This window comes from Stegostoma tigrinum, chromosome 17 (genome assembly GCF_030684315.1).
Source record: "Stegostoma tigrinum isolate sSteTig4 chromosome 17, sSteTig4.hap1, whole genome shotgun sequence".
NCBI lineage: Eukaryota > Metazoa > Chordata > Chondrichthyes > Orectolobiformes > Stegostomatidae > Stegostoma > Stegostoma tigrinum.
In genome coordinates this window covers 4,614,620-4,641,974 of record NC_081370.1, presented here as the reverse complement: position 1 = coordinate 4,641,974, position 27,355 = coordinate 4,614,620, and the positions used below count along the sequence as shown (strand labels likewise).

The 27,355-nt window shown below is 41.3% G+C and overlaps 2 protein-coding genes across 2 annotated transcripts in view; one reads left to right on the top strand and one right to left on the bottom strand.

Annotated features, from left to right (window-relative positions):
• The window catches only part of LOC125459170 (uncharacterized), an 83,022-nt gene extending 57,179 nt beyond the window's left edge, over nt 1-25,843 (bottom strand). Inside the window, exons 1-6 of the mRNA XM_048545206.2 lie at nt 25,640-25,843; nt 22,420-22,524; nt 8,246-8,382; nt 4,465-4,561; nt 4,018-4,150; nt 3,393-3,476 (exon numbers count right to left, since the gene is read on the bottom strand). Coding sequence (XP_048401163.2) covers nt 3,393-3,476; nt 4,018-4,150; nt 4,465-4,561; nt 8,246-8,330 — 399 coding nt within the window. The 5' untranslated portion in view covers nt 8,331-8,382; nt 22,420-22,524; nt 25,640-25,843. The remainder of the gene's footprint in view (nt 1-3,392; nt 3,477-4,017; nt 4,151-4,464; nt 4,562-8,245; nt 8,383-22,419; nt 22,525-25,639) is intronic.
• A 73-nt stretch (nt 25,844-25,916) lies between these two features.
• The window catches only part of ptdss2 (phosphatidylserine synthase 2), a 98,067-nt gene continuing 96,628 nt past the window's right edge, over nt 25,917-27,355 (top strand). The window contains exon 1 of the mRNA XM_048545830.2: nt 25,917-26,225. Coding sequence (XP_048401787.1) covers nt 26,026-26,225 — 200 coding nt within the window. The 5' untranslated portion in view covers nt 25,917-26,025. The remainder of the gene's footprint in view (nt 26,226-27,355) is intronic.

The following is a 27,355-nucleotide window of genomic DNA, read 5'->3' as shown; positions in this document are numbered from 1 at the left end:
GTTTCTTCTTTTTGACTGTGCTCTGGATCTGTGAACGTTTGTCTAGGTTCCATGGACTCACATGGAGCTCATCTCCCGTAAGTTGTTGATCAGTATCGATATCTTCAGTCATCTGCTGTGATTGTTAGACTGGTGATGTAAATGTTTAGAGACATGTTACTGAAAGATTGATGCTCTCCTAATGCTATCTCTGTCCGCTACTTTGACTGTTATGTCGTATTAAGGTGATCAGCAAAAGATTCCCGAATGAGTTGAATTCAAGTGGGTTGTGCTGCTTATTCTTATTGTCAGTATTTGCTTCTTGCAACTTTTGCTTAGTTGTAAATTCTGAACTGCCTTTAGTGATGTCAGGATTATTTTCCAGAATTGTTAATCATGTTCAATTCGAGATTCCATAATGGATTAGCTTTAATCCCCTTTGAGCTCTCTGACCACTGATTGAGCCCTGGCTGTACTTGTGGCAATGTCTAAATGTTCCTGGTGTATGCATTTCAATATGTTACTAAAGGGAAGCTGGGATAATTAGTTTTCTGTCATTCAGTTGTAAGTTATCCATGAGTTAGTACTCAAAGTATGTGTTCTCAGCCAAATCACTGGACTGTTCATCTGTCCATCCTTGAACAAAATGAATGGTAGCACAGTCTGGAGTCACTCTTTTGTTCTTGATTAATTTGATCGAGCATCTTTTTCGTTTGCTGGCCACTGTTGCTTTTCTGTCATACAAAACATTTCTTTCATACCATCATAGGGTTCAGAACAAAATCTTTCTTCTTATGGGGTTCTGCCATGAGTTTAGAAAATCCAGTTAAATTCATCTGTGGGTTGCTCCTTGACCGTTGGTCAACAACTGTTTGTTTCTACAGCAATTATTCCCATTGAGGTAATCAAACTCCTTCTGCAGTCCTAAGGGTGTTGAAGAGCTGATGTGTGCACACTCAAAAATAGTACTGCGGATCACATACACATTTTCCGATTTTTTTTACATGCACCTATTGTAGTGTTCCTTGTAGAATTCCCCTGCTTCTGACAATTATTCCAACTACACTATATAACTTTATCTCTGTAGACTGAATTTCTGCCTCATCAGCTGCTGTATCTCATCTGATATGATAAAGACCTTGCCATTTATATTAAATTTAAATTTAACAGGGTGGCAATTGACAGAAATAAGTTCTATGAAAACCAAATCATTCTTATGGCCTAGTTCTCCCATGAATACCTTGGTTATTGTTTCTAAAAGGGGACGCGCTACTATATCGAGTTTTTGTGTTTGTAATTTCCTCCTTTCCCGCAGATTTGTAATTGTCCCAATTCTGCACTTAGTGTTTGATTTTGATGCACTGCTTTATCTTAATAACTTCCATGAAGCTCAATCTTCCGTTCTGTATGGTTGTTCTCTGAGCTTGAATTTGCTGGGATGTATTATATCTTTTTTTCACTTATTTGTGATGTGTTGGTTAACCTTATTACTGTGAAGCTGTTTAAGATTTGTATCTTTGTCATAATGCTTATATTCTATTGTTCCTGAAATTTGTACTTTTGTATTCACCAATTATATTTTGACGTGAATGGCTGAAGAGCACACTGAACTTTGTAGTGCAACAATGATAGAGTATTTCCTTTATTTGTCAATCTCCTTAATACTGTAATAGAGTTTTAAATACTTCACGAAAGCTTGCCAGTTGTATTACTAGTGGATCTATTGTAATTCTTGTTCTCAAGCTAGGTAAATCCCTTTCTTTGACTATTGTATTCCTAGACTGTTTATATGCTTAGTCCAACTTTTTCACTGTTTCCTGCAATTTTAACAATCAAAATGGTGGGTAACGGCTTCTTCAACTTAAAATAAATTCTGAGGCCTTCCCAATTCTGTACGCCCAGTCTAAATATTTTCTCTGGTCCTTTCACCAGTCCTGGTCATTTGGAACAGAATTTCGATGGTGGTGATGTTTGTTGTGAGAGGTAAGAACCCTCTGTTGCCTCACTTTACTTTCCCTTTCTAGTCGTTGAGAGTTTTTTTAAAATAAATTTATTCCTCTTTTCCTTGGGGATTTTTAACCTTGCCTCCTGGAGCTATCAGTTGCTCCTTACAGAGCTTCTTTTGTTAAGGCCCCTGAATTTTGTAAGTGTAGTTGGTTTTCATTTTCTGTTTCATAACAGTTTCTTTTGTCTTTGGAGCGCTGTACTTGCTTTTTCACAGCTCCCATACCTGCTGTTATGGCTGTCAGCATCTGTCAGCCACTAACTGGCTATGTCTTTGAATAGATTAGATTCCCTACAGTGTGGAAACAGGCCCTTCGGCCCAACAAGTCCACACCGCCCCTTGAAGCATCTCACCCAGACCCATCCCCCTATAACGCACACACCCCTGAACACTATGGGCAATTTAGCATGGCCAATCCACCTAGCCTGCACATCTTTGGACTGTGGGAGGAAACCGGAGCACCCAGAGGAAACCCATCCAGACACAGGGAGAATGCACAAACTCCACACAAACAGTCACCCAAGGCTGGAATCGAAACCGGGTCCCTGGCGCTGTGAGGCAGCAGTGCTAACCACTGAGCCACCGTGTGCAGTCATGGTCCTAAAGCGATGGTAAGGTCACTTTTTTGATTTAGTTGTTCTTCCGAATCTACTGGATTTCTTCTCCTATTGGGGGTCAGAGCCACAGCACTGCAGCCATGTGGCATTTTTTGCAAATGACCATCCCTGGCACCTTGTGATATCACCAGTTCCCACTTACTAGGTATGTGTTGTTTGAATTATGATGTGGAGGTGCTGGTTGGTTGGACAAAGTCAGAAGTCTCTCAACACCAGAGTTATAGTCTCACACGTTTATTTGATATCACATGCTTTTGGAGCGCTGCTCCTTCATCAGGTGATGTGTCTCTTCACATGCTGTTGTGTGACTCCTGACATTGTTTAAGTTAGCTCACTGTCACCAATCCTACTTTGTCTTTGATTTGTCTTAAGTCTACCTATTGTTTAGCAGTAGAAGATTCAACACTGCACAGTATCTACAGAGGTGGCACTGTTCTTTGATAACAAGAAAGTTGACTGCATGATAGCAAGAAGGCTTTTGATTAGGCACAATTATTAAGATTTTAGGGACTGGTAGAGACATCTCTATTCCTTCTAAAAGCTGGAGTAGAACTCACTACCTCCACTAACTGATTGAGTTTGACATCAGTAGAATGGATGGGTGTATCTATATCATATGACTGCAGGAGACTACCCCTCACCCTTCCAAGGACAATTAAGCATGAATAGTAAATATTGACCATATCAGTAGCATTCATATCTCATGAATAAATAGATATCTGACTATTAGCTCAGTGCTGTTTATACAAGCTTACTTTGTGTACATTGGCTGCTTTACAAAAAGTTCTTACCTCAAGCAGGGAGGAATTTTCCCTTACTGCAGCAGCTTTTCTTCGTATGCTATCTACTGATGCTTCTACATCTTCAGAGTCATGCTGAGAGAAATTGGCAAACAGGATCAAAGCATAGCCAAACAGCCTCAACTCATGTCACAGAAAATCTTTAAGAACATGACGTACACTATCAGATGTCCCAAAACATCCAGGAGTTATTTAAAACTTATATGATAACCTGGAAGTGCAAATTCTACCTGTTTTTATGTTGTACTTCGAGATGTTTAGTCAGCTTCGAGTGCATGGGCATTTCACTGGTTAAAGCATCCTAATCCTAAATATTGCTGTGACTAAACTACACTTTAAGTTTAAAGGGATTTTATAGCACAATACAGGCTTTCATTTTTATATATTTTTACATACAAAAGAGTACCTTGGGTTCCGGGCTGGTGGGGATGGGAGGCGGGAAACAGTCATAAGAGAAAGAGCAAGACAAAGAAGAAGTGATCAGGATTGGGAAAGATAAAACACAAAAACAGGACCAAAAGTAAGTGTTGGTAAGTTAACCCATAGAAAGTTCAAAATGATTGATATTTTCCTTACTAGATTATGTAGATACTGTACCAAGGAACTTTGTACTTACTTCTTGATTATTTTTCCGGGCATTATTTATAATATTTTTAATTGAAATATCTGAGCACCCATAGGTTCGTTTCAACCCTACCCACATGACATCTAACGGGTCAGTAGTAGAACCAACAGTATAGTTGTTTAGCCTGTTAAAGAAGAGGATATTAATGTTAGACATATCCTTTAGCCAACACCATAACCATTTATTTCAATTGCCCTACAAGCTAACTTTAAGATATTCAGCTCCACTATTGGAGAGAGACCTTTTGAAATTTCAGTGAACTAAATCTCTGTCAACAATTGAATTTGCAATGTCACTGATGAGTGTAAAATTCACTAATATTTTTGTCCCCCTCTTTGAGAACAAATATATTTTTCTTTAAAGAAGGACACAGAAACTGCTGTTAATTATTATTCGTGATTTGTATAAGAAAATCCATTTCCCCAAAACGCCCAGTACCAGTTTAAAACAGCTAAAGTTTCTTCAGACTCCCCACGTGATGGTTGTTGGGTCTCGGGATGTATCCATTCTTCCTCGGCCTCACCATGCTGAAACTCTGAGGATTGCCAAATGGTTTTGAAGATAAGTTCCATTTCAATACATACAATAACTCACAGCCAAATGCTTTCAATAAACCACTTTTGTTCAGGCATGCAAACAAAATAAGATATACACAATAAGGGCAACAAATATTACTGGAGTGGTGCCTGTGCCATCTCTCACATCTAGCTTTCAGTTAAGAAGGTTATGGAACATGATTGGGTTGTATTCAAACAATCTTGTTTCAAAGTTATGTTGCTGGAATACAGATACATGCTTTATGATGTCACAGAGCTTGCAGAATTCCAGAATTTAAGTAACAATCAGTTTCCAAACTCACATCACAATCATATTAATAGTTGCCAATTTTGGAACGACTGGCAGTGTAACCAGTTAAGGGATACAGTTCTGTTTTTATGCTGAAAGTTGTTAATGTTTGGAACATGGAAAGTGTGGTTAATGCAGATTCAATAGTTGGAAATATATTTGAGAAGGAGAATATTACAGTGCTACCGGAAAAGTGCAGGGCAGTGGGAATAATTGGGCAGTTCTTTCACAGCAAAGCACAGACATGACAGAATGGATTGGCCTTTTTTTTTGTATGAATACATATTTCTAGTCTGTTGAGGTATCAGGGCATGCTTTGCAATGAAACTTGCATTTCCCTTGAAACAAATTTTGTTTATTTTTCAGCTGTTCAGTCTGGATGTAATCTTTTAAAACAGGTACAAGTTCAAAAATGCAGACAAGTAAGAGGAGAGTTCAGTAAGAAAGTGGGAAAGGCAAAGGAAAAAATACACACAACTTATCATTGTAATAGCTTGTGAATAAGTGCTAAGCTGTCTTCAGCAGGAATTCGGTACTTCAACATTGTGATCATTGTTCTCATTTTTCTTCTCCCTGGAATTTGACCTGGGTGTGTAACTATAAATGCAACAAATATGAAAACAAAGCCCTTCTATGTCATAGTTTCTATTGGCTTTAGTTTCATGCTCTAACTTCTTAAAAACATTACGTTTACGACTTTAGATTCTGCAGTATTTTTCAAATTTAAATAACTTGAGCACATGAGCAAACACAATAAGACTTGGTACTGGCATTCAGGCTTTCTCCTTTAGATTACTTACCCTGGTGAATATTAACACAAAGTTGTTGGTAAAAGTTACTGGTGTAAATAAGTTGTTACTTGAGGCCAGCCAGAAATATATCATGAGCTAATAGTTGGCACAAATTACTGAATGATTGGCACAGCCCATTATTTAGGCTAGCAAATCCAGGAGCTCTCTGTTTACGTCCCTGTAAATCTCAGAGAGTTGTGCATTTGTACCATAAATATGAATGAAGCTCGCTACATAATTTTTTTTTACCATATGAGTATTAAATGGGTAATTCATGCTCTTGCAATGCCATTCAAACTTAATTCCACTGTGAAGAAAGAGGTAGAAACTGACTAAAAAACAATTGAACTTCATGCCCTGCCCGAGTAAAGAAGATGTTCAGTATAAATTTTGAAAAGAGTCTCTGTTACAGATTCCTGACACCTTGGTCAGAATTTCTGGCTTACAATTTCCTGCTGCACCCCAGCAGAAGGAAGCATATGGGGCTGAATCTTTGAGGCTGCCCCAAAGGCAGTGATGGAGGCAAGCACTTCACAAATACTGGTACTGGGCAGTGTGTTCATTTCAAAGGGACCATCCCCTGTGTCAGCAATAATCACCTGGGTGAGGGGACGTGGAGAGCAAGCCCACTGCTCTCCCAGTAGAGGCCGATTAATCCAGTTGAAATGCCTGCTACAACTTTGTCTTAGTTTGATCTCTAAGTTTATCAAGGCATGTAGACTGTTAAGTTAAACCTTCCAAAACTCTTCTGCTAAATGTAATTGGGTAAAGGCTTAGGAAAAGGGACTTTGCACAGAAGAGGGGGTCAAATCAGGCACTGTGGTTAAGGATAAAGAGCTGGTTAAAAGAAATTGAAAGGATAGCCTGAACAATTAATGGTCACTCAGCCTAATATTGGTAAAAACTGAAAGAACTGTGGATGCTGTAAATCAGGAACAAAAACAGAAATTGCTTGAAGTTCAGCAGGTCTGGCAGCATTTGTGAAGAAAAAATAAGAGTTACCATTTTGAGTCTGATGACCCATTCTCAGAACTGATGGTAGCCTGGAAAATGTTGCCTCTTATGCAGAAAATAGGGAGGGGAATGGGGTAGGGAGTAAACGATAGAATAGAGCCCGAAGAGAGAGAACAGCAGTTGGATAGACAAAAGAGTTGATAATGATCTGGCTGGGAGGGTGAATGATTGTTAATAGGGACTATTAGTGACTAAAAATAGGGAGGTGTAAAGGCAGGCTATGTGATAACAAGGCCTGGTGTGTGGGGTAGGGGGCTTGGACATGGGAGAGTTTAGGCCCTAAAATTATTGAACTTGATATTGATTCTGGAGGGCTGATGTGTCCCCAAGTGGAAAATGAGTTGTCGTTCTTCCAGTTTGCATTGAGCTTCGCTGGAACACTGCAGCAAGCCAGAGACAGAGATGTTTGCCAGGGAACACTGTGGTGTGTTAATGTGGCAAACAACAGGTAGTTCAGGGTCTTTTTTGCGAGCAGTGATTAGTCAAGGACAGCCAGCATGCATTTTTTAAAGGAAGGTCATGTCTGACTAATTTGACTGTATTTTTAACAAGGTGAAAACAGCGTTAATATGGGTAGCACACTTAAGTGAATGGATTTCAGCAACACTACAGGACATAACATTAAAAGTGCATGTGACCCCTGGCAAACTGGCAATTAGGATCCAAAATTGACTCTATAGTAGGAAACGAAAGGTTATGGTCAATGGGAGATTGTAAGACTTTTGCCAGCGTTTTGGCATCCAAAGAACTCAATTCTGAGTCCCTTGTCAATAGTACATACCAATAATTTTGACTGTAGCCGGTGTGACTGATAGGTTTGTAGATGATGTTGAAATTGGGTCTTGCCAATAAGGAGAACACAAAACTGTAGACTTATGCAATGGGTAGGTCAGATGGGCAGAAACATGGCAAACTATATTTGGTACAGAGGATTTTAAGTTAATGCATTTGGGGATGACAAACATGCCAAGGGAAAGCATAATAAATGGTGACTCTGACAACTGCGAATGACCAGAGGAACCATGACCACAGATTCATGAAGCAGACAGATACGGTGACCAAGAATGCACAGGGGTTACTTTCTTTTATTCTCAAAGGCCTAGAGTATAACAGCTGAGAATTTAGGCTGTGCACTAACTTTTCAGATGACAGCTACAGTACTGTGTGCATTACTGGAAAGATGTGATTGTGTTAGAAATCTGCAAAGTAGGTTTATGAGGCCATTGTCAAGACTGCAGAATTTTATGAATGGTTGAATTGACTGGGGATGTTTTCCATAAATGGAAATGGCTGATAAAGATTTAATTGAAGCATATATTATGGTGAGCTGACATAAAGTGGCCAGGAAGGATCTATGTCTCTTAGCAGAGGGTTCAATAACCAATGAGCGTACATTTAAAGTAATTGATACAAGGATTATAGGGGAGCTGAGCATTAATTTTTCAACCCAGCATGGTGCGAGGATTTAAAACTTGCTCCCTGAAAGGGTGGTAGAAGAAAAAATTCTCATCACATTTAATAATGCTTGGACATACAATGGTGGTGCCATAATGTACAAGGCTACAAACCAAGAACCAGAGGTAGGATCAGGCTAAGCTTGATGGGATAAATGGCCTCCTTCTGTGCCGTATATATTTCTATGTTTCCAGACATGAATTCAGATCCTTCCAGGACAGGAAGGGAATTTCAATTCAGTGAATTAAATCTGTAAAGAATAAAGTAAGGTTATCCATGTAATAACAACTATGTAATTACCAGCTAAATATCACCTTGTTCCTTAACGTAAAGAAGAAAATCTGCTATCCTTGCCCTGTCTAGACTCCAAACCCATAGTAACATGTTGGCCCTTAGTTGGCTCATTACAATCTCCATAAGGACAGTTAGGGATAGACAATAAATAGTGGGCTGGCCAGGAATGCTAAAACCCCAGGATAGACTTTTAGAAACTTACATAGGAGACCTCTGAACAGGACTGAAGAGAACCTGGAGCCTAGAGAAAATCATTTTAAACTACATATTGATGCTATCTCCTCACCATCCCACCTTCTCACCATGACAAATTTCATACCCCCATGATCAAGAATACAGTAGTACCGTCTCCTGCCAACCCAGCTGAATGTCTAAATCTTCCAGTCTAAATCAAGAGGGAAAAAGAGGCATTCTACTTCCAATATGTTAACAGCTTATTTCTTAATAAGAGTAGCAAACTGTTCCCTTTTATCTCACCAAGCAAAACAATTATGCAGAACATTTAGTCTCTGGCTGTTGAACTGTCACATATCCCATATTAACAACTGACTCACGAAGGAAATAATTAACCCCAAACACAAATATGGAGCATGAAACGGCACTAAAATGGCTTTAATTAATAAGAGCAATCAAAACTAATATATTACAACAAATATCAGAAAATGCTGCAATTAATTTAAAGGAATCTTTAATTAGTATTATTTCTACAGTATATAATACCTGTACAACAGTATTTGGCAGTAGATTACATCTTATCCTTTATCACATCATGAAATTAACATATAAGTCAGGTATATAAAGTAAAGTATGCTTTTTTTATATAGGACATTAGAGGGACCAAAGTCTTGAAAATTGTGTGCAGTTTTGGTCTCTTTACTACAGGAAGAATGTTGGAGGCAGTTCAAAGAAGATTTACCTGATTGATACCTGGAACAAGTTCTTTTTGAGGATTGTCTGGAAAAGCTGATCTTGTTTCCAGGAGTTAGAAGATTGAAAAGCTATGATTTTCTGTGGTGTATGCCATAAACCAAGCCTGACTCTTTCTAGAGTCATACTAAGAGGTTTTCTTTTATAGTACATGTCACACTCCAATTTCTCTGATTTTCAAATCAAGATTAGAGAAAGTACAGACCAGGTATCTCTTTAAACAAGAATTATTATTTATTACAAATAATTAGACTATAGCTACAGGTAAACAGATATAAGGAAGGTTGTAATTATATAAACTATGAGTACATAAGACTGCGAACTGAAATTCTAATCCTCTTATAAAGTCCACCGTGTACACACACACACACACACACACACACACACACACAATACAAACACACATGAGCCAACAAATAGGAAAATACATTATTGTCCCTTGGTGTTGAGTTGTCTATTTCTGGAAGGTTCGACTGCTTGTAAGAAGTACAAAGTGGATGGTTCGCATGTAAAACATCTTTGACTATCAATTCAAAAGTCATAGCTCACAGCAAATGCTGCAAAAAAGATAACTGCTTTTCTCCAAGTTAAACTGATTATCTTTTATTGCAGAGAACAGGCAGCATCTGCTGGGGAGAACAAACAGTCTTGTGTCTTGGTCCCTCTTAGGGTCTAAGGTCAGCATCTCTGCATCTTGCGAGTTTTGAGCAGATTTGTAGCTCAGGTTGAAGTTTCGGATGTGAGTTTGCTCGCTGAGCTGGAAGGTTAGTTTTCAGATGTTTTGCCACCATTCTAGGTAACGTCATCAGTGAGCCTCCGAAGAAGCGCTGGTGTTATGACCCGCTTTCTATTTATCTGTTTAGGTTTCCTTGGGTTGGTGATGTCATTTCCTGTTCTTTTTCTCAGAGGATGGTAGATTGGCTCCAAATCAATGTGTTTGTTGATGGAGTTCCGGTTGGGATGCCATGCTTCTAGGAATTCTTGTGCGTGTCTCTGTTTGGCTTGTCCTAGGATGGATGTGTTGTCCCAATCAAAGTGGTGTCCTTCCTCATCTGTATATAAGGATACGAGTGATAGTGGGTCATGTCTTTTTGTGGCTAGTTGATGTTCATGTATCCTGGTGGCTAGCTTTCTGCCTGTTTGTCCAATGTAGTGTTTGTCACAGTTCTTGCAAGGTATTTTGTAGATGACGTTCATTTTGCTTGTTGTCTGTATAGGGTCTTTTAAGTTCATTAGCTGCTGTTTTAGTGTGTTGGTGGGTTTGTGGGCTACCCTGATGCCAAGAGGTCTGAGTAGTCTGGCAGTCATTTTGGAAATGTCTTTGATGTAGGGGAGAGTGGTTATGGTTTCTGGGCCTGTTTTGTCTGTTTGTTTGGGTTTGTTGCTGTGAAATCGGCGGACTGTGTTCATTTGGCACCCAAGGAAACCTAAACAGATAAATAGAAAGCGAGACATACCAGCGCTTCGTCGGAGGCTCACTGATGATGTTACCTAGAATGGTGACGAAACGTCTGAAAACTAACCTTCCAGCTTAGCGAGCAAACTCACATCCAGAATCTCTGCAACTTGTTTCCAGTTCCAACCTGCCTGGTTAGCTGAGAACCAATTAGCCTCACTTAAATCCTCGGCTGCTGATCATTTGCACATTGCAGGTATCCATTGGCATAAAAACAGAGTTCACAATATACTCCGGATTACTTGGTGTGAAATTATGCAGCCGTCCTAGCAAATATATGTTTTTTTGGAAATGCCTCTTTTTCATTGCAGACCACAGTTTTTAGAAATACAAAAAACAAAATAAAAGTGGCCATTACAAGAGTGACTTGATTAAATTGTATACCTTGACAGGTAGACGTGGAAAAGGTGTTTCATCTTGTGGGTAAATTAAAACTACAGGGCACTGTTTGAAGATAAAGGGTATAGATTTAGGATGGAGGTGAGGGGATTATTTTCTCTCAGAGGATTGTGCAACTTTGGAAATCTTTGCCTCATATATTCTTAAACATTTTTTTAAGGCAGAAGTAGATTGATTTTTGTTAGGCAAGGGAATCAAAGGTTATCAGATGGGAATGCGTGAATTGGAACACAAACAGATAAGCGATTATCTTACTGAATGGCAGAGTAGGCTTGAGGAGCTAAATGATTTATCTTTACTCCGACTTCTTACGACTAATTCTATGGCAAAGTTGAGCCTGGAGGAAGACTGAGGACAGCTACAAGGCATAAGTATTGAGGAACTGCAAATATCTGCATATTTGCTACTAAAAACGTACGAATCAGAGATTTAATTTGCTTTTGTGTAGAGTCAAAATCTTAGGAGAATCCGATAGGGGTCTGAGTGATATGGTGTATGGCAAAATTTGTAGCAGGATCAGATGAGCAATCTGCCAAGGTTTATCTCATTGTTTGGACTACTTCTCTCCATCTTTTTAATTTTTGCTGAATGATGAAGCAAGTTTCTTGCTAAACAGCTAAGCAGCGGCAAGTTGCCAATTTAGTGCCAATTATAGCTTTCCAAATGTTTATCATCAGCACAACTCACCTCATTAATATTCATCTGCTCATCATTCTAAATACACCAAAGTGATAGATATCAAGAAATCTTAACACAGAAATCAGAATGGATTCAGCTCAACTCTGGCTCCAATGGTGGAGAGCAAGCTCTAACACCTTTGGGCATGATTCATGAATACCTGCCATGGACATTGAATGTAAATACCATATTCATGGACATTAACCATTCATGAGCCATTAATCATATATGCCAACATTTAAGAACCCCATTGCACATCCTCAATATATTAGAGTGGACTTCTGCACTTCAATGTTAAATATCAGGCTACATCAGCAGCTAACATTGCAATGCTGCAGCAAGGATACTGCTTGCCTTTGTCTGCTTGCCTTATCTGCCAAAGCTATCAATGTCATGTTACTTCCGTCTCACCTTAACATTCCCCACTTTACATTGGTGAACTGCATTGATTATGAAAACATCACAATATAGAGGAAAGATTGGCCACGGAGGACATATTGACAGCATTAACACTGAGAGCAGGGTTTCTTTTGGCCTTTTCTCCATTAGGAATGCAGGTAACCGGGCTGGAAAAGACCTGCTCCAGCCAGTCTGTCAAATTCCTGACAAATTCACTGTTCCAATTCATTTATGCAAATGACAAAAGGCAGTGGGCCCATCACTGATCCTTGTGGCACACCACTGGTTACAGGCCTCCAGTCTGGAAACCAACCCTCTACCACCACCCTCCGTCCCCTACCTTCAAACCAACTTTGTATCCAGAGGTCTATGAAATCATGAAAGGAATGGATAGGATGAAGAGTGAAGGACTTTTTCCCAGGATAGGGGAGTCCAAAACTAGAGGACATAGGTTTAAGGTGAGAGGAGAAAGATTTAAAAGGGGCCTATGGGTAACTTTTACATTCAGACGGTGGTGTGTATATGAAAGGAGCAGCCAGAGGAAGTGGAGGAGGCTGGTACATTGACAACATTTAAAAGGTATCGGGATAGTTAAACGAATAGGAAGGGTTTAGAGGGATATGGGTCACATGCTGACAAACGGGACAAGATTAATATAGGATCTCTGGTCAGCACAGACAAGTTGGACCGAAGGGTCTGTTTCCATGCTGTACATTTCTATGAATCTATATTCCCAATACCGGGGAGCTTAGTGTCCTGGCAAATCTCCACACCACACTGGGTGGGCAAACAATTAGGTGAATTAAAAACCTTGTAAATGGAATTTAAAAGAAACCAAATGAATTTTCCATCGTCTGCAATGAAGTGGGATGGTTTAACATCTGGAGGCAGGCACCCAAAGCAGACCGGAGCGGGGGCAATGACACTCCATGTTGACCTTCCTGTCTGCGTAGAGCAGTGAAAATGTGTCCTGTAGAGAGTCTTTGTGCTAATGAGCCTCGCTCTTTTGAATCTTAAAGTAAATTTTTCAAAAGGTTGTATAAAGGGTACCTTCATGAAAAGTCATGGATAGACACAATTGGCAATTAAAGTTCCCAAGGGACCAGGATCAGATGAGATGCATAAAGGACGTTGAAGGCAATGAAGGTTAAAATTGTAGAGGCACATGTCATAATATTTCAGTCTTCCGTGAACTCCAGGGAGGCGCAGGAAGAATGAGAAGTGAAACATTGCAGATTTGCTCAAGGAAGGTTTTTACAGGCAATTACAGGTCAGTTTGTTTAACTTCTGTAGCAGGAAGAGGTTTGGAAACTATTATCCCACACAGAATCATTAGTCACACAGAAAAACATGAGCTGATTAGGAAGAGTCAGCGTAGATATTTTAAGGGGATATCATCTTTAACTATGTTGCTGGAGTTTTTGAGAGATGACAGAAAGGTTTGATGAGGATAATGCTGTTGTTGTGGTGTCAGAAGGCATTTTATGCAATGTCACACAACAGGCTTGTAAGGAACATTACAGATCATGGTATAAAAGGGCAGTAGCAATCTGGAGACAAAATTGGCAGAACAATACAGATAGGATGAGGCTTTGTAATAGAGATATTCAGGGGTCAGTATTCGTACCTATGTTTTCCCTGATATATATTAACGATTTGAATCTTGGTGTGATGGGACACAAGACTTGGAAGAGCTATAAACTATGAGGAAGACAGTGTGAAACTCCAAATGATATTGACAAGTTGCTGGAGTGGGTGGATATTTGGCAGATGAGGTCCAATGCAGAGATGTGTGAGATGATGCACTTTGCTAGCAAGAACATCAAAAGACAATATAAATGGTACAATTCTAAAGGGGGTCCAGGAGCAGAGGGAGCTGGGTGTACATGTGTACAGATCATTGAATGTGCAGGATATCTGGAGAGAGACGCACAAGTCCTCAGCTTTATTTGTAGGGGCACAGAGTATAAGAGTAAGGAGTTGATTTTGAATTTTTGACTCTGCCACATATCCAAAATGATTAAGAAGGTGTATGGCATGCTTGCCTTCATTGGCTGGGGCATGGAGTACAAGAGTTGGCAAAACATGTTGTAGCTATAAGAAAAAACTATTGTTAAGCCGCATTTGGAATATTGAGTGCAGGTTTGGTTGCCACATTACCAGAAGGATGTGGAAGCTTTGGAGAAAGTGGAGAGGAGGTTCACCAGGATGTTTCCCGGTCTTGAGGGCATTGGCTATGAGGAAAGGTTAAAAAACTAGGATTGTTTTCATTGGAAAGACAGCGGCTGAGAGGAGAAATGATAGACATCTGCAAAATTATGAGAGGCATAGATAGGGTGGATAGTCAGAGGCTTGTTCCCAGGGTTGAAGTTTCAATTACAAGGGACATAGGTTCAAGGTGAAAGAGCAAATTCTTAAGGGAGATGTATGAAGAAGGTTTTTCATACAGAGAGTGGCAGGAGCCTGGAATGCGCTGCCAGTGGAGGTGGTAGCAGCAGGCATGTTGGTGACATTTAAGAGGCATCTGGATGGTTACATAAATAGGGAGGAAATCATGGAATACTGACCGAATCAGGGCAAAAGGTTTGTGTTTTAATTTAGTCATGGCATGATGATCGGCACAGGCTTGGAGAACCGAACGGCCTGTTCCTGTGCCATACTTCTCTTTTGTTCTCTTTGTTTGCTCTTTTTATGTAAGACATTTCACTTCATCTGGAGTATCGTGTACAATTGAGGAAATATGTGAACGCATTGGAGAAAGTGAAGAAGTCATTCACACGAGCGTCTCCAGGAATGAGAAACTTCAGTGATGAGTTTACAGTGAAGAAGTTGGGATTATTCTTCTTTGAGAGAAGGAGGCTTTGAGGAGATTTGATACGGGTCTTCAAAATCGTGCTGATGAGAATAGATAGGGAGAAGTTGTTCCCACTCATAAAAGAATAGAAGGCATAGATTTAAAGTGAGGATGACAGATTGGCTGCTGTGTGGGCGAACATTGAAGAGCTTGAACTCTAAATGCAACTACTTGCCTATGATGTGTTCAGGGATAGGTTGGGGTTGTGAAAGGTGCCAATATACCATTTTTATTTCAGACTATACAAATCTTAAATCTCTCAGTAGAACAAATGTGACAGTGTTGAAGTGTGATTTGCCAGTTTTACAATAAAATCATGTTTTTTTCACTGCTTTCTTCCTTTGACAGACCTTCTGAATTGAATCTACAGTAAAAAAACATATTTTTCTGGCATAGATTTGAAATTGCTCATTTTATGTAATAACCTGGCATTGTGCATCAGGGTACAGTATGAGTTCACAACTATTATTATCATAGAGGGGAATGATAGGAAAAGATGCAGGCCATTCACCCCCTTGAGTATTTCTACCATTGATCTATGACTTAATTCCATTTTCCATTCTTGGTTCCATAACTCTAAATATCCTTGTCTGCTCTATTCCTTTGAGCTGAGAAAATTGAGAGAAGATTTGATAAAGGTGTTGAAAGTCATGACAGCTTTGGGTGCAGAGAAGCTGCTCCAACAGTGATAAGGGTCTCATACTGGGGAATACTGATTTAAATGGCAAAAGAGCCAAAGACAGTCTGAGGCAAATCTCTTGTCACGTGATGAGTGCTTTTTGATCTGAAATACACTATCTGAGAGTATGATGGAAACAGATGCAAGTGTGTCTTTCAAAACGGAATTAGATGAGAACTCTACAGGAAAAGAAACGGTGCTGTGCTATGGGAATAGAGTGGGGAGTGGAACTAGCTGACTGCTCTTGCAGGCAACCAGCAGAAACACACTAGGCTTCCTAATGTGTTCTAACCAGTCGATGATTCTAAACAAAAACTCTTTCAATTTTCTATTGACCTGGCTGTAATAGCTTTTCGTTGCAGAGAACTCTATGTTTCCAAGTCCATTAGTGAAGAAGTGGTTTCTGATAACCCAGGAACAATCTAATTCTAATTTTTAATGCGTTGCCCTTCATTCCAGACTCTTACAGCAGGAGAAATGGTTTCTGTCCGTATAATTTATTGAATTATTTTTAAAAATCGCAATTAGATCATGCGTATTCTTCTACATTCTATGGAGTGCAAATCTTATGTCTTGGGGGAATCTGACCTTATTTTTTAGCCTCTTTCAAACAAGGCCAAAAAGTCTGTCTTTAGATTCAATGCCCTCCAGTGTGGAAACAGGCCCTTTGGCCCAACAAGTCCACACCACCCCTTCAAGCATCCCACCCAGACCCATCCCTCTATAGCCCACACACCCCTGAACACTATGGGACAATTTAACATGGCCGATCCAACTAGCCTGCACATCTTTGGACTGTGGGAGCAAACCCATGCAGACACAGGGAGAATGCGCAAACTCCACACAGACAGTTACCCGAGGCTGGAATCGAACCTGGGTCCCGGGTGCTGTGAGGCTGTAGTGCTAACCACTGAGCCACTGTGCCGCCCCAAAGCACAGGCTTGCGATGGCCAGGAATTGAACCCGGGTCAACTGCTTGGGAAGCAGCGATGCTCACCACTGTAGCAGCACCGCTGCACCCTGTCTTGTGCTATGGTACTCAACACATATTCCAGATGGTGTCACACCAGTGCATTTTACTGCTGTAACATAACACCGTGGGAGTACCCATGACTGCACCTTTAATTAGAAGAAAGCGAGAGGAGTAAAAGGAGAAATTGTTCAAAGTGAGATTGAGCTTGGCCAGGCAAAGGAGGGTGGTGGTGGATAGGGATGGCTCAGGCCTCTTTTCCAGGAGGAAAGGGAGAGCCTTAAAACTGTTTCTAGCTCATTTGTACTGATGATGTCACCTTCCGCAGGGGAGAGGGAGTGGGTTCAGAAATATCCACCTTTATCCTCAACAAAGATTCCCTGCTATTGTGATTGACAGGACCTTTAACTATCTCCCATATTTCTGCCATCATCACCTCTCTTACTGCCCACAACAGCAATAGGGTTCCCATGGTCCTCAGTTATCTCCCCACCAGCCTTCACATTCAAAGGATCATAAACCACCATTTCTATCACCTCCCAGCATGCAGCCACGACAGGACACATGTTCCTCTTCCCACTCTTCCAGAGGGACCATTCCTTCCTGGACACCTTATCCAATCCTCCTCCATTCCCAACACTTTCCCACACACCCATGGCACCTTCCGCTGCAATCACAGACAATGCAATACCTGCCTGTGTACTTCCTCCCTCCTCATTATCCAAGGCCTCAGGCACATTCTCCAGGTGAAGCTATGTTTTACTTGCACTTCTTTTAAACCTGGTTTGCTGTATTCGCTGCTCACAACGTGACCTCCTCTACACTGGGGAGACGTAATGCAGGCTGGACAACTGCTTTGCAGAACACCTAAGCTCTGTTAGTAAAAATGACCCCGATATTCCAGTTACTTACCACTTCAATGAGCCATGCCCATATCCCTGTCACAGGCCTGCTCCACTGTGCCTCAGTGCTAGCTTGAAGAACTGCATCCTATTTTCCTGCCAGGGGACAATGCACCGTCCGGGACTCAACATCAGGTTCAATAACATTAGAGCCTCATTCTGTCCTTTTCACCCCCATACCCTGGTCTCTCTATCAAAGCGCTAAACTTGTGGAAATCAATACTGAGTCATGGAGGATGTCCTTTGTGTAAACTGAAGCATTGTTCCTGAAGCTTGCATTGTGCCTTTTTGAAACATTGGACCAGGCACGAGACAGACGTTAGCATTTCAGCAAGGTGGCTTATTGAAATGGCAAGCAACTGGAAGGTCAATGTCATTTCCATATAGAATGAATGGCGATGTTCTGCAAAGCAATCACCCATTCTCTAATTTTGGCGTCACAAATGTAAAGAAGACTGCATTATGAACAACGAGTACAGAAGACTAGATTGAAAGAAATACAAATAAAATGCTGCGTCATCTCGTAGGTGTGCTTGGAGCAGTGAGGAAGAAGGAGGTGAACACAGAAGTCTCAGAAAGTTCCATGCCATCCCATTGTCCCAGTGTATCCAACTCCATTCCAATGATGTTACCTTCCACCCAGGTGCCTCTGACATTACTTCCTTTTTCCTCAACAGAGAATTCCATCCCCCTACCACTATGGCTAACAGGGCCCTCAGCCAAATCTGACCTACCTCCCGTGTATCTGCTCTTACCCCCTTCCCCTCCTTCCCAGAATAACAATAGGGTTCCCCTTGCTCTACAATTCCTATCTCACTCGTCTTCACGTTCAAAAGATCAATCTCTGCCATTTCTGCCACCTCTAGCAGGATTCTACCACCAAACACATCTTCCCTTCCTCTCCACGATCAGCAGTCTATAGGAATCATTCTCACTGTCACATCCTGGTATACTCACCCATCACTCCTAACACCTCCTCGCTCCCCATAGCTCCTTCCCATACAGCATCAGAAGATGTAACACATTACTTTGGCAAGACTAAATGCAGATTGGGTAGCTGCATTACACAAAATCTCCACTATGTTTGTAGGAATGACTGTATCCTTGAGGTCAAGTCATTGAGTGTTTTTAAGACAGAAATAGAGAGGTTTTCAGTTGGTGAGTGGATTAAGAGTTCAGGAAGAAGGCAGGACAACAGATTTGAGAAACGTATTGGCCGTGATCTAATGGTGGAGCAGAGTCAATGGGCCAAATGGACTATTTTCTGCTTCTTTATATCATGGGTTTACAATCTCATGCTTATCCTTGTAACTACTTCCCCAATGTATCCTGCTCTCCACTAGATTTTCTGATTTGCTGCACGTTTATTTGTGTTTCATTTCACGCTGATTCTGTTCTGAGGTATAACCACAGGATATTCTTCTCTCTCCATGTAAGCAATTACAAACTCATGTATCAGAGACCCATAAATGGAGCTGCATTCAGGAGATACTTTCACAATGTTTGTTGGATGCCCACCAGCTAACATTTTAACGTCTACTCCTTCTTATTATGCCAAAACATTGTTTTTTGTTAACTTTCCGCAGAGGAGAGAAAGGATCTGACAAAATGCACTGTTCACATCCTCACAAGAGGAGTATGATCCTTGATGTGTGAGCTGATTCACTTGCTCTTTCCAATGTGTCTTTGAAAGTTGAGTCATTGATTGCTTGTCAGCTCAATAAATCACTTTGTTTTCAGACTAATATGTCTGTCCTGGGCCGACTGCAATGTTCCAATGAATCACAATACAAGCTCGAGGAAGAAGACCTCATTTTCCATTAGACACTTTACAGCCTCTGGGAATCAGTATTGAATCCCACGCAGCCTGACCACATGACGTTTGTTCTCTGTGTTTCTTACATTCTCGACTGCAATGGCCTTTCTTTGTTTACTTTGCTCTCAATAGAGAGGACTTCCTCTTTTTCTCACCTTAATTCACACACATTTTGCATCTCTAATTCTCTTTCACTTATTAAAAGCCCCTTTGTCTATTGCACTGGGCATCAACACTATCTGTTCTCCCCGTGCCTCCTCTGCCTCTATCAGAAGTAGAAATAACATATTTGCCAACCGTATTTTCATTCCGGGCTCATAATGTTGACTCTGTTCTTCTCTCCACAGATATTTCCTGACCTGCTGAGTTTCTCCAGCATTTTCTGTGTTTGTTTCGGATTTCTAGCATCCACAGCATGTCATGTTGATTTGCCTGTAATAGCGTAGTTTATCCCTTCACTTCTCTTAAACAATGGAGTTGGATGGGAAATTTTCAAATCCAAGGGGACAATTTGTGAAGCTAGGAAGCTTTACAAGAATATAATGATGTAGTAACAATTTCCACAATGACTTATGTTACTACCTTAGAGTGGAAATCATCAAGTCCTGTTTACTTACCATCACCATATGTTGAACATAATTACATCCTTCCCTTGAGTTTTTGTCTTGTTTTTGTTGTTTTTCTTGTACTTTAACCTTACTCTCCACCAGTGAAAAATAACTTCTTGGTATGCTTACTATTTTCAATTCCAGTAGCATCTGTATCTGACATGAAGTATCCATTTTATTTTATGTTGGCCATTTTCTCCTAATATGTTTTGTTAAAAAAATAAATTTTCTGTAATATCCCCTGAAAGCTATTGTTTGTGCTCCCCTTTCATGGCTCTCATCATTTTCTTTATACTCTTTTGATGTTTTAAAATATATATGTCACCAAGCCTCGGGATCTCTATTGTTCCCTGCCTCCATCTGTTGCCTTTTCTTTCAGTATTATTATGTCTCTCACTTCATTGTTGACCAAAGTTGTTTAATTACATGTGTAGAGCTCTCGGGAAGTATAAAGATCCTAACTTCTACCAACTACCATTTTCAGCTTCTCCCACTGTTCATCTATAGTGTTATTCGTTAATAGCTCTGCTTAGTCTGTCAAGGGAAATTTATACTTTATCAAGTTAGGTTTAAATTGAACTTAAAAACTTAACCAATGTTTCACTCTTGTCCGTCTCATACCTGACTTCAAACTCTATCATTTTGTGGTGGCATTTAGCAGAATGTTGTCATCCCAAAGAATTATTTCCTAGTTTTGAGTTATTACTAAATCTCAGGTGACCTGGTCTCTGACTGGTACAAGAACATTTTGTTCCAGAAACCCATTTAGAATGTGCTCAAGAAATTCACTGCCTTTGAGGGTCCAGCTGTTTCACTGCCTTTGGTTTCCACGAAAGTGAACATTTCCTCTTATAACAGTTCTGTTTTTCCAAAAATTTTGTTTCATTTCTGCATATACTTGTCCTGCTATTTGATCATTGTGTTATCCCACCAAAGTTGAGCAGCCTTTTTATTCCTCAGTTCTATCCATAGTTGTTCTAGTGCCGGCTCACCTACGCTGATATGCCCTAATCCTGTAATAGTGTGCTTTTGTAAGATGCAGCCCTTCAGATTCAGATTCATGATCCATTTCTGTGACTATTTTCAGGGTAAGGATGTACTCTGAAAATCTCTCAAAAGCTTATGCATTTGAGGCATCCCACTTCTCAGTGACAGTATATTTTGTCTTGGTGTCTGATAGAGCTTGTGGTGCCTAACTGACTGGTTTGTGACAAACATTTGGTTGCTCCTGGAAAAGCATTGTTGGAAAAGGCTGTAGCTAGAGCATTGGGTGCTCTGATGGTTGGATAAAATGGAGTATCGTGTGCCAGACGTCTGTGGACATTAACATCTGCTTGAACTTCTGGAAGACATCTTATCAATTTTTATCGATGCATCATAGAAAGGATTCTATTGGGATGCCTTGCAGCATGGTTTGGCAACTGGTCTTCCCAGGACCGCAAGAAACTACTGAGAATCGTCAGCACAACCTTCCAACTATTGACTCCATCTATACTGATCACTGCCCCAGAAAAGCAACCAACATAATCAAAGACCGCTCCTACCCTGGTTAGACAATAGACAATAGGTGCTGGAGTAGGCCATTCGGCCCTTCGAGCCAGCACCACCATTCATTATGATCATGGCTGATCATCCACAATGGGTTTCTGGAGCAATATGTTCTTGTACCAGCCAGAGACCAGGTCACCTGAGATATAGTAATAACTCAAAACAGCTCTGCTTTTACAAAAACTTTGTTTCATTTCTGCATGTACTTGTCCTGCTATTTGATCATTGTGTTATTCCACCAAAGTTGAGCAGCCTTTTATCCCTCTTCCGTCAGGCAGAAGATATAAAAGTTCATATACACGTACAAATAGATTCAATAACAGTTTCTTTCCCCCCCTCCCCCACCCCGTTATTGGACTTCTGAATGGAGCTGTCAAGTTTTAAACTGAACAATGATCTCGGTCTCTGTGCACCCTCCCTGCAGGTGTAACATTGTATTCTTTCCTCCAGCTTGATTCTATTATCCTATACCCTTTGTTTGGCATGATCTGCCTGTATTGTACACTTTTTACTGTACCTAGGTACATAATGAATCATAGGATGGTTTACCATCCTTAAGACTCTTTTGAGGTCATGGATTAACTTTCAAGTGGGCAATTCCAAAATAGCTTTTAGTCCACCTTTAGGCCTTCACAGCTGACAATGCATCGCCAGAACAGAATAGATGCCTTGGAAAATTTATGCTTGTCATGAAATGCGAGGCTTTCTGCTTGTAAATGTTTTAAGACTTTATGTACTCTCTGGTCATGCTTTTTACCTGTTTCCCCACGTATCAATACATCATCCATGTGTGATATGAGTCTGGGAAGACAATGCCAAATATTGGACAATATTGGACATAATCCATGAAAAGTCTGTGGGGCTGAAATGAGGAAACAAAATGCCAGTTATGAATGGGTTATGCCAAAAGAATGTCAAAGTGAGTTACGAATGCAGTACGCAGTGTTGATTGCTCATCTAATGACACCTAATGAATACATTATTTGCATTGAATTTCATAAAACTTATTTTTTGAATAGATTAGCTGATTCTGTCACCACTCCCTTGTGGAGATATGTCGGGTCACCACAAATTTGAACAGTATAGTTAGGCTTGAGAGTAGCCAAGTTTTAGCAGCACTCAGTGGATTTCATGACTAGGGAAATGATGCCTATTCTTGTCAATTCTGCAAGTTGCTTCTCAACTTCATAGAAACCCTACAGCATGTAAGCAGGTCACTTAGCCCACTCCAACTCTCCAAGGAGCATCCCACCCAGACTCATCTCCTACCCTATCCCTGTAACCCTGTATTTCCCAAGGCTAATCCACCTGACTTACACATCTCTGGGCACTATGGGCAATTTACCATGGCCAACCCACCTCGGATTGTAATATGCTTTTGTAAGATGCAGCCCTTCAGATTCAGATTCATGATCCATTTCTGTGACTATTTTCAGGGTAAGGATGTACTCTGAAAATCTCTCAATATGCTTTTGTAAGATGCAGCCCTTCAGATTCAGATTCATGATCCATTTCTGTGACTATTTTCAGGGTAAGGATGTACTCTGAAAATCTCTCAAAAGCTTATGCATTTGAGGCATCCCACTTCTCAGTGACAGTATATTTTGTCATCATTGGACTGTGGGGGGAAACCCACACAGACACGAAAAGAATGTGCAAAGTCCACATAGACAGGCTAGAATTGAACACAAGGCTCCTAGTGCTGTGAGGCAGCAGTGCCAAGTGCTGAGCCACTATACCACGCTAGAATTCAGAATCTTTCTGTGTGCATAAAGACACAAAGTTTTAGTATCTTTCTTCAGTGAAATTTTGCATTCAGTGCTCAGCCACCATATCCATTTAAAAATTTAGGATAACTCAGTTCAAAGGAGTTCCTTAGCTTCTCTGCTGTTTAATTTCTTCCATCTTCTGAATAATATTGAGATCAAGACATTGGCTCAACAAGAAGTAAGTTAAGTAACAAATACTTTTGATTGCTATTCTGGATTTTTGCTTTATTTATGATCTGACACCTTTTTAAAGAGTCAGGTCTTCTTTTGCCTGTAATAAATCTGTCAAAGGCATATCAGCACTTCCTGTAACAGTTCTATCTCTTTATGAATTCTGACTTGAAACTATCATATTCTCCACTAACCTGTAGAGATCATTAATAAAATAATCTATGGATTCCCCTGGATGCGGAACTATTCTATCAAATCTTACTCAGTTGAGAATGTGCTCCTGTGCTGCTGAGATGCTGCTTGGCCGTATGTTCATCCAGCTTCACACTTTGTTATTTTGGATTCTCCAGCATCTGCAGTTCCCATTATCTCTGTTGAGAATGTTATTAGCTCTGGGGTGAGATAACTGTAAAAGGCTTTCAGTACCTTTTCAAAAGAACCTGTTACTTAATTCACGTTTTGCTGAGCCCAATGTATTCTATTCTACATTCAACTGTGTATAGACAGGTATTTATTTGTTCAGCCTCTGATCTAGTGTCTAATATTGAAACTATTCTGCACCACTGAAATTATTTTCTTCAAGATGTCCAGTTTCCATGTTTTGCATCTCCTTGGTTCTGGTGATTGACTTTGAGCTGTCTAGCCACAGCCAGTGTACTATGCACAAGTAAATGAAGGATAACTTGGTGATGGAATATCGCCTCTGCGGCAGGTATTTCAATAACATTCCATTGAAGCTCCTTGATGTATATTACTACATTATAGACACCATAGGGCATTTCTCATATATGTTGTTATTGTAGATTCTGGTGTTATGTATAAACTCCAGTGTCTGGTAGGCTTTGTTAAACACTGCCCCAACTTGTTCCTGTCACTCTCAATGATTTTGCAGATACACCCTGAGATTCTGCATCCCCTATAGAGTTGTGCCATTTATTTCGTACTGCCTCTCTTTACTTTTCCTACCAAAAGGAAATAGTTTGGACTTTTGACAATAAGATCTCACCCAACATTTGTCTTTCCATTTCAATAGCTCATCTATGTCATCATGAAGCTTATCACTAATTTTATCATCATTTACAATGCATCCAAGTTGCATCAATTGGAGTTAACAAGGTGTAGAGCTGGATGAACACAGCAGGCCAAGAGGCATCAGAGGAGCAGGAAAGCTATTATGTCCAGTGCTGGATACCACACCTTAGGAAGAATATAATGGCTTGAGATATGGTGCAGGGATGAGGAATATCAGTTCTATTGATGGACTGGAGATGCAATGGTTATTCTGCTTGGAGAGGAGAAGATTTAGAGGAGGCTCAGTAGAAGTGTCGAAAAATGGAACAGAATAATCAGGAGATATTGTTTCTGTTGGCAGAAGGATCAGGAACTAGAAGTGATTGGCAAAGGAAGTAAGAGGGACATGACAAAAATCATTTTTACCAGAATTTGGCATGTACAGTCTTGACAGTGTTAGAATTGTGGCTTTCAAAAGAAAATTTGACAAACTCTTGAAAAAATATATGCAGGTCTGTGAGGAAAAGCAAGCCAATTGATTTGAAGTGGGTTGGTATCGACATGATGATTCTTTCAGCTACAACATCAATCATAGCCCAGTTTTGGTCAATCCCAACCTAGTGGCAGAACACTGTGCTATTTGAGCTGTGTTCACTGAAAAAGAACTTTTTTTCTCCACATCAATCCTCCCAACGCATTTTTTTTTCAAAGCCAATTTGATTGTGTCTTGGGCAATATTACCATCAACATTCTGCTTTAAGGGTCAGGCCTGACAATTGCTTAGACCGAAAAACTCCCTGTTGTTTCCTATGTTATTTGATATTGGGCCACATTCGCTGGATTTTCATTTCCAACAGGATTAAATAGTTAATGCAGTTCTGGGAATGGTATCAACATGCCAATTGTGCAAACATGCACACAGCGTCATGCATTTTTAAAAAACATACAACCGTTCTTATTTCCACCTGAACACATTTATAATTACAGAGCGCAAATTTGGCATCGTAAAGTGCCGCTAAGCCTTACTTTTGGAACAAACTCCAGTTCTTAAACTTCAGTCTGGTCATAGCAAATACCCCCTTCGCTTCTTGCAATTTCAGGTCATGCCCCCTTAACCTCGCTTTGATTATTGGACGTGCTCCTTTAATCTCGTTGTGGTTGCCGGCCGTGCCACTTCAAGCCTCACTGAAATTACAGGACGTGCCTCCTTAGCGTCGCTGTGGTTATCGTCCATTCCCCCTTAGCCTCGTTGTGATGACAGGCCGTGCCCCCTGAGCCTCGCTGTGGGTTTCGGAAGGGGCTGGTTTACCGGTCAGGTAGCTGCACATGCGCGGTGATGAGGCTGGGAGCCGGTTAGTGAAGCAGCGGCTGGTGACACCGGCGATCCGGAGCCGCAGGGACTCGGGTGCAGCATGATCCGCAGTGCAGTCAGGAAACCGTCCGCGGGGGAGCCCAACGGCCTTGCCGCGGGCCCGGAGCCTGCCGGCGGTCGACAACCGCGGGGGGAGCCGGCGAGGAAGAGCGGCGTCAGCGGTCGGCGGGAGGATCAGGAGCGGGAGTGGAGGAGCACCGAGTCCGAGGTGTTTGATGATGGGACCGTCACCTTCTTCTGGTGAGTCCGGAGGGTGGTGGGTGGTGTCAGAGATCACCCAGTGACTGGGGGGGGGGGGGGGGTGTTAGAGATCACCCAGTGACTGGGGAGGGGGGGTGTCAGAGATCACCCAGTGACTGGGGAGGGGGGGTGTCAGAGATCACCCAGTGACTGGGGAGGGGGGGTGTCAGAGATCACCCAGTGACTGGACGGGGGGGGGGGGTTGTCAGAGATCACCCAGTGACTGGAGGGGGGGTTGTCAGAGATCACCCAGTGACAGGAGGGGGGTTTGTCAGAGATCACCCAGTGACTGGGGGGGGGGTGTCAGAGATCACCCAGTGACTGGAGGGGGGGTGTTAGAGATCACCCAGTGACTGAGGGGAGGGGTGTCAGAGATCACCCAATGACTGGGGGGGGGGGTGTCAGAGATCACCAAATGACTGGGGGGGTGTCAGAGACCACCCAGTGACTGGGGGGTGGGGGTGCCGGAGATCACCCTGTGACTGGGGAGGTGGGGTGTCAGAGATCACCCAGTGACTGGGGGGGTGGTCAGGGGGAGAGAGATCAGCCAGTGACTTGGGGGGGAGTGGCAGAGTTAACCCAGTGACTGGTGCGAGGGAGAGATCACCCAGTGACAATGGTGGGTGGGGGTATCATCCAGTGACTGTGTGTGTAGGTTGGAGAGATCACCCAGTGATAATGGATGAAGTGGGAAGATCCCTCCAGTGACAGTGTGTGCGGGTGGGGCAGAGATCACCCCGTGACTATACAATTACAATATACATTAATGATATAGATGAAGGCATTAAAAGTGATATTAGCAAATTTGCTGATGACACAAAGCTGGGTGGCAGGGTGAAATGTGAGGAAGATGTTATGAGAATACAGGATGACTTGGACAGGCTAGGTGAGTGGACGGATGCATGGCAGATGCAGTTTAATGTGGATAAATGTGTGGTTATCCACTTTGGTGGCAAGAGCAGGAAGGCAGATTACTATCTAAATGGAGTCAAGTTAGATAAAGGGGAAGTTCAACGAGATCTGGGTGTTCTTGTACATCAGTCAATGAAAGCAAGCATGCAGGTACAGCAAGCAGTGAAGAAAGCTAATGGCATACTGGCCTTCATAACAAGAGGAATTGAGTATAGGAG